General features: G+C 39.5%; 4 protein-coding genes across 4 annotated transcripts; 2 read left to right on the top strand and 2 right to left on the bottom strand.

Moving 5' to 3' along the window:
• The first annotated feature begins 4 nt into the window (after positions 1-4).
• On the top strand, positions 5-3,317 carry LOC103318658 (FAD/NAD(P)-binding oxidoreductase family protein). The gene is made up of 8 exons (XM_008220061.3): positions 5-425; positions 765-1,034; positions 1,435-1,561; positions 1,808-1,869; positions 1,997-2,224; positions 2,402-2,523; positions 2,657-2,795; positions 2,963-3,317. The coding sequence occupies exons 1-8, from the start codon at positions 105-107 to the stop codon at positions 3,128-3,130; spliced, it is 1,437 nt and encodes a 478-aa protein (XP_008218283.2). The 5' UTR covers positions 5-104; the 3' UTR covers positions 3,131-3,317.
• LOC103318659 (uncharacterized) lies at positions 3,304-4,353 on the bottom strand. Its single transcript, XM_008220062.3, has 2 exons — positions 4,192-4,353; positions 3,304-4,091 (listed from the first exon to the last, which is right to left on the bottom strand). Exons 1-2 carry the CDS (start codon positions 4,255-4,257, stop codon positions 3,513-3,515), a joined length of 645 nt encoding a protein of 214 aa, XP_008218284.1. The 5' UTR covers positions 4,258-4,353; the 3' UTR covers positions 3,304-3,512.
• A 4,795-nt stretch (positions 4,354-9,148) lies between these two features.
• LOC103318657 (small ribosomal subunit protein uS19x-like) lies at positions 9,149-11,006 on the top strand. Its single transcript, XM_008220060.3, has 4 exons — positions 9,149-9,288; positions 9,439-9,587; positions 9,711-9,768; positions 10,567-11,006. Exons 1-4 carry the CDS (start codon positions 9,286-9,288, stop codon positions 10,813-10,815), a joined length of 459 nt encoding a protein of 152 aa, XP_008218282.1. The 5' UTR covers positions 9,149-9,285; the 3' UTR covers positions 10,816-11,006.
• Positions 11,007-11,304: 298 nt separating this feature from the next.
• WRKY39 (WRKY DNA-binding protein 39) lies at positions 11,305-13,002 on the bottom strand. Its single transcript, XM_008220059.3, has 3 exons — positions 11,965-13,002; positions 11,753-11,878; positions 11,305-11,637 (listed from the first exon to the last, which is right to left on the bottom strand). The coding sequence occupies exons 1-3, from the start codon at positions 12,771-12,773 to the stop codon at positions 11,508-11,510; spliced, it is 1,065 nt and encodes a 354-aa protein (XP_008218281.1). The 5' UTR covers positions 12,774-13,002; the 3' UTR covers positions 11,305-11,507.
• Positions 13,003-13,453: the final 451 nt, after the last annotated feature.

The following is a 13,453-nucleotide window of genomic DNA, read 5'->3' as shown; positions in this document are numbered from 1 at the left end:
CTTTGAAGTAGGCTAAACTGGGCCAAGCCGCCAAGTGAGCTTTAATCTCCACCCATCTCCGTTGTATAATCTCTCTCCCTCCTAAAACTCCCCCCAACCCAACCATGCTGTGCTACTTGCACTCTTCTCTCATCCTCCAACCCCTCAAAATCCACAAGCCCCTAACTATTGTCTGCTCTACCCAACCCAAACCACCACCCAGGAAACGACCCACCGTGGATGGCCAAAGACCCGCCTTTAGGAACCGTAAGAACTATGGTGCGTCAAGAAGGTCAATTCAGAAAACACTCAAGCAAGAGCAGGTGACCTTCACTACTCCAATCCCTGATGACCCCATTGTTGGTATAATCGGCGGAGGCATGGCTGGTCTCGCTTGTGCTCTCTATCTGGAAAAACGCGGTGTCCGCTCCACCGTTTTTGACACGGTTGGTCACTTTTTTTTCCTTCAAGTTATTAGCTTTCTGTACTTGGTAACGATTAATTTAATGTGCGTCTTCTGAATTTTATACTTTCAGTTTGTCTGGATTTTTATATATTTTACTTTTGATATTTTACTCTCATTTTCATGGGTGGATAAGATATTGCGAAAAAGCTTACTCCTTTACTACGCTAGTTAGTAATTTAAAGAGACGGAGAAAAATCCTTTCAGATAACCCACAATCAAATTAATGCATGTTTAGTTATGATTGCCAAATTATGATTTTGAAAGTTGGATTTGTCTTCCGATCTTTCCAGTGCCACATAACAGTGATTTGCTATCATAGGGTGTTCATGGTTTGGGAGGAAGAATGGGAACCAGGATAGTAGATCCTCAGCCTCTGGTATTTGATCATGCGGCTCAGTTCTTTACAGCCAGTGATCCTCAGTTTGCTGGGTTGGTTCAAGGTTGGTTGGAGCAAGGTCTGGTTCGGGAATGGCAGGGTACAATTGGAGAGCTTGAAGTGGGTGGTCATTTTGTTCCACTTCCTTCTTCTCCTCCAAGATATATAGGTGTTAATGGAATGCGCCCCATTGCTGACGCGTTACTTTCTCAGGTACATTAACCTTCAAGTTTTCCTGCTTTCTTTTTGTGCTTTTCCTTTTCCTGAGCTGGACCAGTGAATCATCAGTTTAGGCATAGAGATGGTATGATGATAGTTGAAATTGAAAGCTCCATATCTGCAAACATAAAATTTAGTTGTTTCGGTAGCTTGGTTAGACTTGTCAAAATATAATGACATTTACTTGCTTCAGTGGCACGGTTGGACTTGTGAAGATATGTTTATTTCAGTCAGGAGTTTAAAAAATGGAGTAACGTTTGTTATGATTGTAGCCTGAAACGTATGGTCTCATGTTTAGTAAACATAGTTAGCTTTTTACCCTTGTGCTTTGAGGCTCTTAATTCCTCTTAGCATCACACGTCTGAGCTAATTATAATGTTGATACTTGGTGCAGACTCGTATGATTAACGTGGAGAGACCTTGCTGGATAAGTAAACTTGAGCCCTTCAATGGGATGTGGCATTTGAGTGAGAATGGAAACCCATGTGGGAAGTTTGATGCTATAGTTATTGCACATAATGGTAACTTACTACCTTTGGGTTTCTTTTAAGTTTAATTTTCAGTTGCTACTGTATCTTCACATCATATGAAATTTGGAAACCTTAAGTTTTTGTTTCCTTTTCATTCCTTCTTGAAGAGGGTGTCTCAAAATTGCATGATATGGGGACTTTCCTTCATGTGCTTGTCTACATTGGATATTCGTGATGCCTCTTGTCTATTCTTGTGTATGCGTGTTTACCCTTCTATTTAATTTGAATTGCCAATAGGGAAATGTGCAAACCGCTTGCTTGGGTCATCTGGCTTACCATTAATTGCCGGACAAATGAAGGTATATCTAAAATTCATGCGTTCAGTTCATTTTGCACCACAAAGTCCACTTCAATTACCCTTTTGACATCAAGATTGAATTGTCTTGAACTATGTTCTTCTAATGCCTTTCTGTTTGATGCCGGTAGAGACTGGAATTGAGTTCTATATGGGCCCTCCTCGCAGCGTTTGAGGATCCACTTCAAATTTCTGGTGAAGGAGCATTTCCTTTTGAAGGAGCTTTTGTAAAAGGGGTTGATTCCATCTCATGGATGGCAAATAATACCAAAAAACTACAGGGTTCCCATAGTAATGGTCCTCACTGTTGGACCTTTCTTAGTACTGCGGCTTATGCAAAGCGGAACAAGGTTCCACAGGTTTGTTTCAATGCAAATACAGCCATATGTTCACACAAGCACAGATTCAATGTCTTTGACCATTACTTGAAATGAAATAAATAAGAGTTATGAGGATTTCCAATTTAGAAGACTGGTAGACCGACATTTTGGTGGATGTTGCCAAACAAACTTATTGCGCCAACTGTTGATTAACAGGAGAATATACCAAATGCCACAGCAGAGAAGGTGAAGGCAGGCATGCTCTTGGGTGTGGAAGAAGCACTGGGATTACCAAAAGGATCACTTCAGAAACCCTTTTATACTCGAATCCAGTTATGGTGAGAAGCTGCGCTTGGCGATTATTATTTGTCAATGTTTAGTTATGATGTTTATGCTTAGTTGTAGATGGAAATGCTTGTGTAATTTCCAGATGAGTTATATATCATATTTGGTGTGTTGTTTGATATGCAGGGGTGCGGCACTTCCAACAAATACACCTGGTATCCCCTGTATCTTTGATCCTCTTGGAAGGGCTGGTATATGTGGTGATTGGTTACTGGGTTCAAATATAGAGTCAGCAGCCTTAAGTGGAATCTCTCTTGCCAATCATGTAAGTGCCTCTGCCAATTTCTGGGTTTTCTTAATCATGCATTTGAATTTCATTAAAGACCAAGAAAAACAAAGACAGAAAGGTCACAAAAACTTTTAGCAAGCAAATGTATGCACCAAAGTAACTTATTTCATTCAATTTAAAGATGATTGCTTTTGTGAATTCAGGTGGCAGACTATTTCCAAAGTAGCGGAGGCCGCCCTGAAGAGTTTGCTGTTGGTTTACGCAATGAGTTTCAACCGCTTAGAGGTCATGATATTGGACAGTTTCCAGGGTTGGAGTCTCAAACACAAACACGGATGCCTACCCAACAATCATACCAACCTACCACTTAAAAACAAATTTATTTGTATTTGCTTCACACAAAACTGTGAAGGCAAGATAAAAAAGGATCAAATTTTGCCTCATCTCTCTCAGTATAAGATAACCAATGTAGCAAAAATGCCTGTGAATGTGTATCAATTTTGAATCTTTGCTTTGACAATTAGAATAATTTTGATGTTGCAAGTTGTTTGTTAAGAACTGGAATCAGCGTCTTATCTAATTTCATAGTACAAAATAGAGTCACCAAATAACAACCGCAGAAGTTGTTGACAAAGAAAGAACAGAAGGATAAAAAAAACCTACAAATTCTGTGTCAGACAAACTATTCATTATCAAACCAATTTACACAAACTACCCCTCTGAAAAGAAAGCTATGAACTTCTCTCTAGACCCTCACTTCTTCCCCTTCTTCGCCTGAGCTTTCTTCTTCACCGGAGATTTCACGCTCTTTGGCTTCTTCACAGCCCTGGCCGGAGCCACCGGCTTCTTCGCCTTCGCCTTCACCTCCACCTTCTTTCCCGGCGACGTCCTAGTCGATGTTCTCGCAACCTTAGCAGCCGGCTTGGCAGCCGCTGGCTTCGCCTTCGGTTTTACAGCCGCCTTTGGTTTAGTAGCCACTGCCTTAAGCTTAGGCTTTGCAGCCGCCTTGGGCTTAGGCTTAGCCGCGACATTGGCCTTGGGCTTGGCAACCGTTTTCGGCTTCGGCTTAGGCTTGACAACCGCCTCAGCCGACTTTCTAGGCTTGGGCGCGTCTGGCTTTTCTTTCACCGGAGCCGAGCGACCAGGAGGAAGCTTGAATGAGTTCTTAACCTTGACGAGCTTACCAGAAGCCACAAGCTTCTTCAAATTGTAGAGCAGGAGCTTCCTGAAGGTCTGAGGCAAATTCTTGTTCTTTTCCTCGACGAACTTGGTGATCGCGTACTGGCTCGACCCTGTCCTCTCCTTCAGCGCCACAATCGCCTCCGTAATCATCTACATACCACACAAAAAACGACACCGTAATTAGGGCCTGTAAACACACAAGGCATGGCAAAACGGAAAGTTAAAGCAACATCAATTTACGATTGCATACCTCGACAAAAGGAGGGTGAGAAGGTGGCGATCTCGCCTTCTTGGCCTTGACGTCAGTTTCAGTCATGATTTGCCTCGGCTTATCGACCCGTTAACTCGGAAGAGAGATTGGCTCGTTTGCGGATTTTGTTTGAGAATCAGAAAACGGGAAATGTGAAATGACAGTTGGGAGAGGATGGTTTATATGGGGAGGGAGGGAGAAGAGTGCTGAGCGCTGATTGGTGGAAGTCAATGCGATCCGGATCGAGGCCTTCTAAGTGTTTAAATGTGGGCCTTTGGATGGCGGTCTTATCTGCGGTTGAGAATGAGAGTTGGGGCGAGAGTTGGATAGAATTGAACTGCTTGTTAGGCTGCTGTTCCTTGGTTTGGAACTTTTAAAAGAGTTATTGGGTGTGTTTCTCACTCGATTTGTAATGGGTGTAACTTAGGCTGTGCTTGATGGATTTTAGTGATATTTGATTGTTATGAAGGTTTGAACCTAGGCTTTCTAAGGAGTGTTTGGTTGCTGGATTTGGATTTGGGGATTGGGAGAAATTGAACTTTAAAACTAGATTGGTCAAAACTAGGGTTTGTTTGGAGTATGTTCAAGTTTGCTTAGATTTTAAGTGAAATATTTGAATGCATTTGGTATTTTTTCGGTCTCAATCATTGTAGGTTTGTAAAGGAGTGAACGGGTTCAGGAATCATGAAATTTCGACAACAAATGAGTGGCGAAATGTCGATCGGAAGGTCATTGAAGTTGAACATATTTAAATGATGTAATATTTTGTAATGCTTAATTTAGGGATGAGCATGTAGCTGTATAACCTGATATGATTGACTTCACCAAATAGAAATCTACACATGTTTGTGGGTCTTCAATTTGGTATTAAACCTTTGTTTTATTGTGAATTCAGTCTAAAAATTGCTAGCACAGTATACATTGCATATATAGCATGAGATAGACAAACATGCATCATTTGGTATGTAACAATGCAATCTTGAGTAAACTAACACTCAATAACTTGAATGTTGACCTTTGTATATTTAAGAGAGGAACTAATATGTAAGACAAACAATGTAACCCTTTCATTTAACCTTTCACCTTAATTGCATTGTCTATAAAATTTCTTCAATAACGCTTATTATCTTATGAGTCTAGTATTAAAATTGTTTAAAATCATAGAGAAAGATAATTCTTTCAATAATATTATATAGATTATTACCTTATAGATCTAGATAGATAGTTATTCAACAAGTTTAGTGGGTGGTTATAGTCAATTAGTGACTTCATAGGATGTTATTATGAGATAAACTTTGATTAGCTAGTTCTTGACAAACATAGTAGGTTTATAGACATGGGAAAATGGGAAATGTAAGAACATAGGGGAGGGGAGGCTGAGTCTCCATTCATCTTATCGCATTATATAATATATGGAAATAAAGATTAATTGGTCATAAGGAAGTCAATCTGGTAAATAATCTTTTCCTTTTTCTAAAGAAAACGAAGGTATTTAGACATAGTTCTTTGTTGATGTAAATTTGATAAGATGAGGACACAAAACTTAGACAGAGTTAGGTTATGAAAATCATCATTCATGTATAAGAGCTCCCCGACCTGTTGTCCATTAGCTATGTTCATAACGGAAAGGCTATAATGAGGGCTTAAAGTGAGGAGGTTATTTGAGGAGGTCAAATCTCACCATCATCAAATGTAAAGAAATCATGGGACTTAAATATTTTAAATGTTTTGACAGTCGGATCGGTCTCCGGCATGGAGGCCCATGTAACGCCAAGACCTAGCCCATCTCCTCCTGCGCAGCCCGCATCTCCCCAGCCCGCTCACTCCAGCTCCAGCTCGCAGCCCGGTTTGCCCACTTCTCCAGCCCGCTAGTATGAAGGTCCAGCAGATGCTCTGCGAAGCCAGCGTCGACCACCAAGGCCCATCGTCGCTGCCTATGCTCCAGACAGCCCATGTTGCGCCAGCCCGACTACGTCTCAATCATGCAGCCCGACTTTTCCTCTTGCGCAGCCCACCTCGCGCACCAAGCCTAACGCCTCCTTGGTTCCACTTCGAGCCCAGCACCTTCTTGCCTCAACTTCAAGCTCAACACACGCAGGCTGAGCCTGCCTACCCTTCCACCTTCCAATCTTGCTTCAACAACAGAACCCAAAAAAAAAAAAAAAAAAAAAAAGGAAGTGACGCAAGAATAACCTCCTCACTTTAACTCCTCATTGTAGAAACCCTCATGTTCATAATAGGTGGAGAAATCGCAAACAGAACAACATCAACAACGGGCCCAAATCCACAAAGGAAACAGGAGGGTGCCCTAACAAACGAGTGAGACGAAGAGATGCCAGTACAGACATATGAATAAGCTAAAAGAGGAAAGAAACATCATACAAGGACGAGATCCATTGTCAACTCTAACTAGCTTGAGAAGAGTATATTAGACAAAATGGGGGCAAGGCTGCCCATCATTGTTCAGAACATGAGTTAGCAAGGATGAAGGTATGTGGACCCAAACTTCATTGCTCATCCTTACCATAGCTAGCAACGCCACTAAATCGACCACTTCATTGGCCACTCGCAAGGTCCAAGACCATCTGCGCAAGTAGAAAAGAGTTTGCTGCTCTCTGATACGATTGAGAATGGGATACATTGCCCACGCTCCCTTAGCAATATTATCGTTCAAACATTGTATGACACCTCTCGAATCCGATTCAATTATCACGCCTGTACAATCAAGATCATGAGCCAATTTACAACCTTGAAGAACAGCCAAGGTTTCCGCTTCCAGAGCCGAAGAGGCGGTGGAATGGATGACCTTAGATGCAATGAAATTACAGTGAGAGTTGCGCAAAATTACTCCAATACCAGCCCGGCGATCAACATGGTTCTAAGAGGCATTGGGATCCATATGATGCATACAATTTTAAAAGAGAGTAAATGATAATGGGTCCATGACTAAAAAAATATTTTACTTCGAGCTTTTTGATGTGTTATTTTTTACATATATCTTCCAGCTTTTAAATCTGTGTAGGATTTGAAAAATATAAAGTCCCACATCGAAAATTTGACTAAATAAACTACAACTTATAATAAGTGGTTCTACTTCTAATAACACCGAGGTCTTTTGTGATAAAACCTTGTGGGCGTCTTTTTTGTTCTAGCAGCTATGGATGAGTGAATCAAAAGTTTAGGCTTGGCATGAGAGGATTGTAGCGTGGCAGTTAAGTCTCCATGAGTTTAGCGAGAGAGCATCTACTTGAGTTGAAATAAGATGCTGAAGAAAGGATGTTTTAGGGGTTCAAAATGGTAAATGGTTTCTGGGAGAAGAATAGGATGGTTTATGGGGGAAAATGAGAGGATTAAAGAGTTAAGGTTGATTGTTTCCAGTAGTGGGTGTATGGCTTGCTCGGTGTCTTGGTTGTCTCCTTTTCTAGGTTAGCTACTGCTTCCATATATAGCCATTGAAGCTCAAGCATGTAATGAATAAGCGGCTCAAGTTGGTGACACAATAAACAGAGGTTTTAGTGCTAGGCAGTTGAGGGTAGGGTAATAGTTGCTAAAGTAAGAGTGGGCTTAAGAAAATGGGCTTGGGTTTTGGGGTCCAAATCAGTCCAAAATCTTCGTTCTTTTGAACCTTTAATGGGCCTTCATGGACCCTTGTACCCATCAACATCACAACCCACTAAGTAAGCCCCAGACATGTATGTGGCTTGGACCCACTTAAGCTTATCGGGTGGTTTAGCATATGATAATGATTTGCTTGGCATGTCATGTACACTATTTTTATATTTATTTAATGGATAAATTCCTGAAATACAGCTTGGATTAACGCATGACCAATATTATATGTTATATTGGGTTTAAACATTCCTGGCCTTTCGTGATATTTTGAGGCCAAAAATTTGATTTGAGTTTAAGGTTGATTAAGGCTTGAGTCGTTATACTTGTTTAAGTAGTTCACGCTCGAGCTTGATAATAATGGTTGGTCTAATATTTTCAGTTTTATTTTTATTCTTTGAATGTTTGAACATAAACAGTATATGGAGAACTCAAGGGGGCGTTTGATATCTTATTTAACTAGGAAATTCAAAAACTTTGGTTTTTCTTAAAAATAAGGAGTTCTTAAATATATTTTTAAGATTCAAAAACTTGTTTGGTATGCAATTTGAAAACTGTTTTCAAATCTTAAAAATTGAACTTGTGGGTTATTAGAAAAAAACAGAAAAAAACCATATATTTTTTGTTTTTAATAATTGGGGTGTTTTTTTTAGTTATTCTTGAGTTTGAGTTTTTAAAAATATGGCTACCAAACAAGTTTTCCTTGTTTTGTACTCAAATTATGTTTTTGAGTTTCAAAAGTTGGATTTAAGTTGAATACCAAACAGGTCATAAGGGGACGTTTGATATCTTATTCAAATAGAGAACTCAAAAACTTTGATTTTTCTTAAAACAAAGAGTTGTTAAATCTATTTTTAAGATTTAAAAACTTGTTTGGTATGCAACTTGGAAACTATTTTCAAATCTTAAAAATTTAAGAACTTGTGGGTTGTTAAAAAAAAAAAAAGAAGAAGATATTTTTGTTTTTAATAATTGGGGTGTTTTTTAGTTGCTCTTGAGTTTAAGTTTTTAAAAATAGGACTACCAAACAAGTTTTATTTATTTTGACTTAAATTCTATTTTTGAGTTTAAAAAATTAAATTCAAGTTGAATATTAAACAAACCCTAAGTTTTTGAAATAAGAAATTATCATTGCCAAATATGGTCAAATTGTTTGTCCAAAAAAATTAGATCAAATTGACAAATTGAGTAGCACCATGCTTGGGCCAAAAGAGAGGGCTGGGACGGGTCCGATACATAATCGTCCATTCGAGCCCAGTTTCTAAAATTTCTAAAACGTTTCGAACTAATACTGGTACCCGTTAAAATCCGGATAGTCGGGCCGGATCCAGCTACATGCAAGCTCCAACAAAGAATCTCCATTATATCGTGGAGCTATATAAACCAATCTTTAAAAACCCTAATTTCCCTACTACCACTGCTACCTTCAACAGACGCCGATTCTCTTTCTCTGTGAATTAGGGATTCTCTTCATCTTCAGCAAACATGGTGAGCTCAAAGCCCTTTTCTCTAACTAATAACCATTTCTCAATCGACTATTTTTTTTTTTTGTTTTCTTCCAATTATAATTTTCCAAATTTCTATATGTTTTTCTTTGGAAACCAAACTGAATGCCTGTTGTGATGGTTTCTGGGTTAGGCGGATGTGGAGGCTGATGTGGCGGTGGCCGGAGTGCCGAAGAAGAGGACGTTTAAGAAGTTCAGCTTCAGAGGCGTCGATTTGGATGCTCTTCTTGATATGTCCACTGATGAGCTCGTTAAGCTCTTCCCTGCCAGGGCTCGCAGAAGGTACTTACATATTTGCATCTATGGTTTTAACTCTTTATGCAGGTCTCGATTTATGTGTTTACGTACTAGAGCATCTGTTTGCTTAATACTATTTCGTATTGGTGTCTGATGAAATGGGTTCAGGTTTCAGAGAGGTTTGAAAAGAAAGCCAATGGCATTGATCAAGAAGCTGCGCAAAGCTGTAAGAACTCTTAATCTGTGTGTGTTGTCATGTGTTTTCATTTGTTTTTAGCTTGATTTCTGACTGTCTGGACCTTTTTACCTTACCGTTTTGCTATTTGAATAATGGGTTTATCAACTTATCAATCAATAAGATGTCTATTATCAACTTATCAATCATTTTTTGCACCCGGTGACTGAAAAAGTTGATATAGGAATACATGAACATAGATTATTTTGTAGTTTGAGTGTTGTAGTATATGCCTGTGTTTCCTATCAAGGAATGTAGGATGCAGAATGTGTAAATGTCCTACAGAAAATTCCTGATTTTTAGTTGGTTTTCCATTATATCTGAATTCAACTCTATTTGAAGTAAATAATGTTCTAGAACACATTATAAACCAATTCAATATCTGTGGTGATATACTTTTTCCATTAGGAGCAAACTTTTAATACAATACAATTTATCAAACTTTTGAATTAAACATTTTATTTTTGGTGTAAAAAGCTAATTGACGGTTGGCATATTTGTTCCGTGTGAGTAATTTTTTCATCATTTTATCTTCTTCATTTCCTATGAATAATTATTGCTATTTAATAAATGGGGAAGGGGGAAGGAACCTTACAAGTATTTTATGAAAAATTGAGTTGTCTGTCTTTCTTTATTTGTGGGTATTTTGTGTCTGGACTTTCGTTGCCTTTGTTGATGCCAAGGAAGTGAATATAGCAAGTGCATCTTTGTATTTACAACCAGTGCTTATATTCATTTTGTGGGTGTTATCGTTGTATTTATGTTGGGTTTCCTGGTGATTTGGAACAGAAAAGGGAGGCACCACCAGGTGAGAAACCGGAGCCAGTTAGGACTCACCTCCGAAACATGATCATTGTACCCGAAATGATCGGGAGCATCATTGGAGTTTACAATGGCAAGACCTTCAATCAGGTTGAGATCAAGCCAGAAATGATCAGCCATTATCTTGCTGAGTTCTCTATAAGTTACAAGCCTGTGAAGCACGGAAGGCCTGGTATTGGTGCTACTCACTCCTCTAGGTTCATTCCCCTTAAGTGAAGTTTCTACTCCCCCTTTCATCACTGGATTCATCTTGATCAGATGTTGAGAGGCTTTTATTAATTATGGATTCGGATTTCTTTTCAAGGACATCCATTGCTTGTTTTATCATTTGTAAACAATGACAGAGTCGACCGCCTTGTAGGATTTCATTGGATAAGTTTTTCTTTCAACCAAGTTTAATTACTATCTGCATTTGTGCCATGATATGATCGCTAAGTTTTAGACTTTTAGTAGCATCCGAATTGCTATTGCTCTCAAATTCCCTCTTTCATTGGCACCCTAGTGGTATGGACAACACAACTATGTTTTGTTATCGTTTTACTAACTTGGGTAAGAATGACCAAGTGCAAATCAATCTTGTCCCTTCCACCAAAAACTGTCTTATTTTGATTATACACCGTGGCTTAATTCGGCCGATGAATGGTGCAATTTGGATCTGTTACTGGTATAAACATTTGGCTTCGCTATTCAGGCTTTGCCCAAAAAAGAGGAAATCTATTTACTTGAACAGAAACCATTCCGTTATCTCAAGGCAAATAGAAACACCATTCATCGATATGCAGATCTGGGATCCACAGATTATATTTCACATGTAAATATGCTAGTTGGCTTATGTTTCTTCCGTCTGTCTGAAGCTGAATGCTTATACTAGTAGCAGTACAGGATAATGTCAACGACGGCACTCACTCTCACTGGTCAGATGGTGAATGCTTGTGCTCGCCTTCATAGGTGACGATGAGCATAGCGGGGTCTTCAAGGCTTCTCTCAACATGTTTCCTCGCGGGACACCCTCTCATGCTGCTGCACTTATAGTATCCCCTACAATCACACCCTTCTCAGTTAGACTCACATTGCTTATCTTTCCATAATCAAATTCACCACAATATTGTACAAAACAACAGAAGCTAGGCATGTTTGAATATAAAAATATTACCTAGGATAGGGGGAACCCTTAATTGGCTTCTGCCCATATTTCCTCCATGAATATTCATCAGCTGGAATGTCTGCAATCTTGTTACTAATGGCAGGAACCTTAAACGATCTTTTCACCCTCACTTTCCTATTAACAAAATTAATTAATTAAACAAGCAAACAAACAACACCCACACCCACTTGAAAAACATAAATTTCAGAGTCAAGACTCACCTCTTCTTTGGATACTGGCATTTACCACTACTGCCGCATTTTACAGTTCCGTTTTCCCCGGCACCATTGCACCTCCTTTGTTGTTGTGAGATCCGATCAGGCGGCTGAGGCACACCGCGGATTAGTTGGAACGAATCGCAGTGAGTGTTAGCCACACCACCATCCATGCTCAAACATGATACAAATGATCTGGCTGACGACATGGAGGGAGTGCGGGTAGTGGACCTATCAAATGCAAGGTTGATGCCACGGTTTCTCCCAGAGTACATTGTATCAGCCTGATATTTCAACTGTTGGGGCTGAAGCTGCAATCTTTGTATCTCTTGCTGATGGTCATGCTTCTGTTCGAGGAAATGATACTGTTGCAATGGTTTTGTTTTGGGAATTTGGAGAGGGAGCTTGATTTTCATTTCCAAATCCACTACTGGGTTTCCAAGAAACACTTTCTGGCTGTGTGTGTGCTGCAGAGAACTTCCATACTTAGAATCCTTTTCTGCGCGTCGGTTTTCAAGAGAATTAGGTGGGAGTAATTGGAGGGGTTTTGTTGAAATATCTAATCTGTAATTAGGGCCATCTAGGAAGATGTTCTGAGGCAAAGGTGGCGGCTTGAACTTCTTCAACTTTCTCACTCTTCCATGGCCTAAGCCACCGCCCAGAAGAGACACAACTCTCTTGAACTTGAACACAGCCTCCTCAGTTTCCGCCAGTAAATTTTTACAATGAACCTGGCCCTTAGGTTGACACAAATGGCTGAGAACTCCGTGGCAGCTCTCAACAGCTGCTTTGTTAGCTTCTTCAACCTCATCCATGTTCACTCAAGCCTAAAAAAATCAGTCCCTAAATCCTAAAAACCCTGTCAACCCAGATTGAGGAGTATCTCGAAAAATAAAAAGGCAGATGCAGAGATGAATAATATTGCTCAAAATTCCATCTTTTTCATTAGGATAAGAAAAACAAAAACCTACGCAGTTAATTCTGAGAAATGAGATGGACTAAAGTATCCCATCAAAATCAGATTAATACCCAGATGAGCAGAAAGAAGAGAGAACCGTGCACACTTTGGGCAGTGAAAAGAGAAAAAACCCAACGCTATCTAAAGGTGTGAAAGACGATCATAAAAAAATCGAAAGGTGTGAAAGAGAAGACTTAGCTTTGTCTTTGGAAAATAAATTTAAACTGATAAAAAAAGTGTCTGTTTAATCAAGAGTTATCTTCCTCCTCCTGCACGACTTATGAAATCATGTGTGTGTTCCTTCCCATTGGTTCCAGAATAAAAATGTTCTTCCTTTCACACAAATTCGTATTCCTTTTGAAAAATGCGTTCCATATAATATCAATCCGTTACTGTTTCTAATAATAATATTTTTTTATAAAAAAAACCTGCAAGAAAGAGAGAGAGTGCTCTGTTCTGCGCAAAGGGTAGAACAGAGGACCGAAGCCAGGTCTGACGCCTGAGAAAGTAAGTAAACTAACGTCTGTGTCAAAGATC

This window comes from Prunus mume, linkage group LG1 (genome assembly GCF_029339155.1).
Source record: "Prunus mume cultivar Tortuosa linkage group LG1, ASM2933915v1, whole genome shotgun sequence".
NCBI classification, from domain to species: Eukaryota; Viridiplantae; Streptophyta; class Magnoliopsida; order Rosales; family Rosaceae; genus Prunus; species Prunus mume.
Note: the sequence above shows the minus strand (reverse complement) of the source record. Positions and strands in the feature narration are given on the sequence as shown.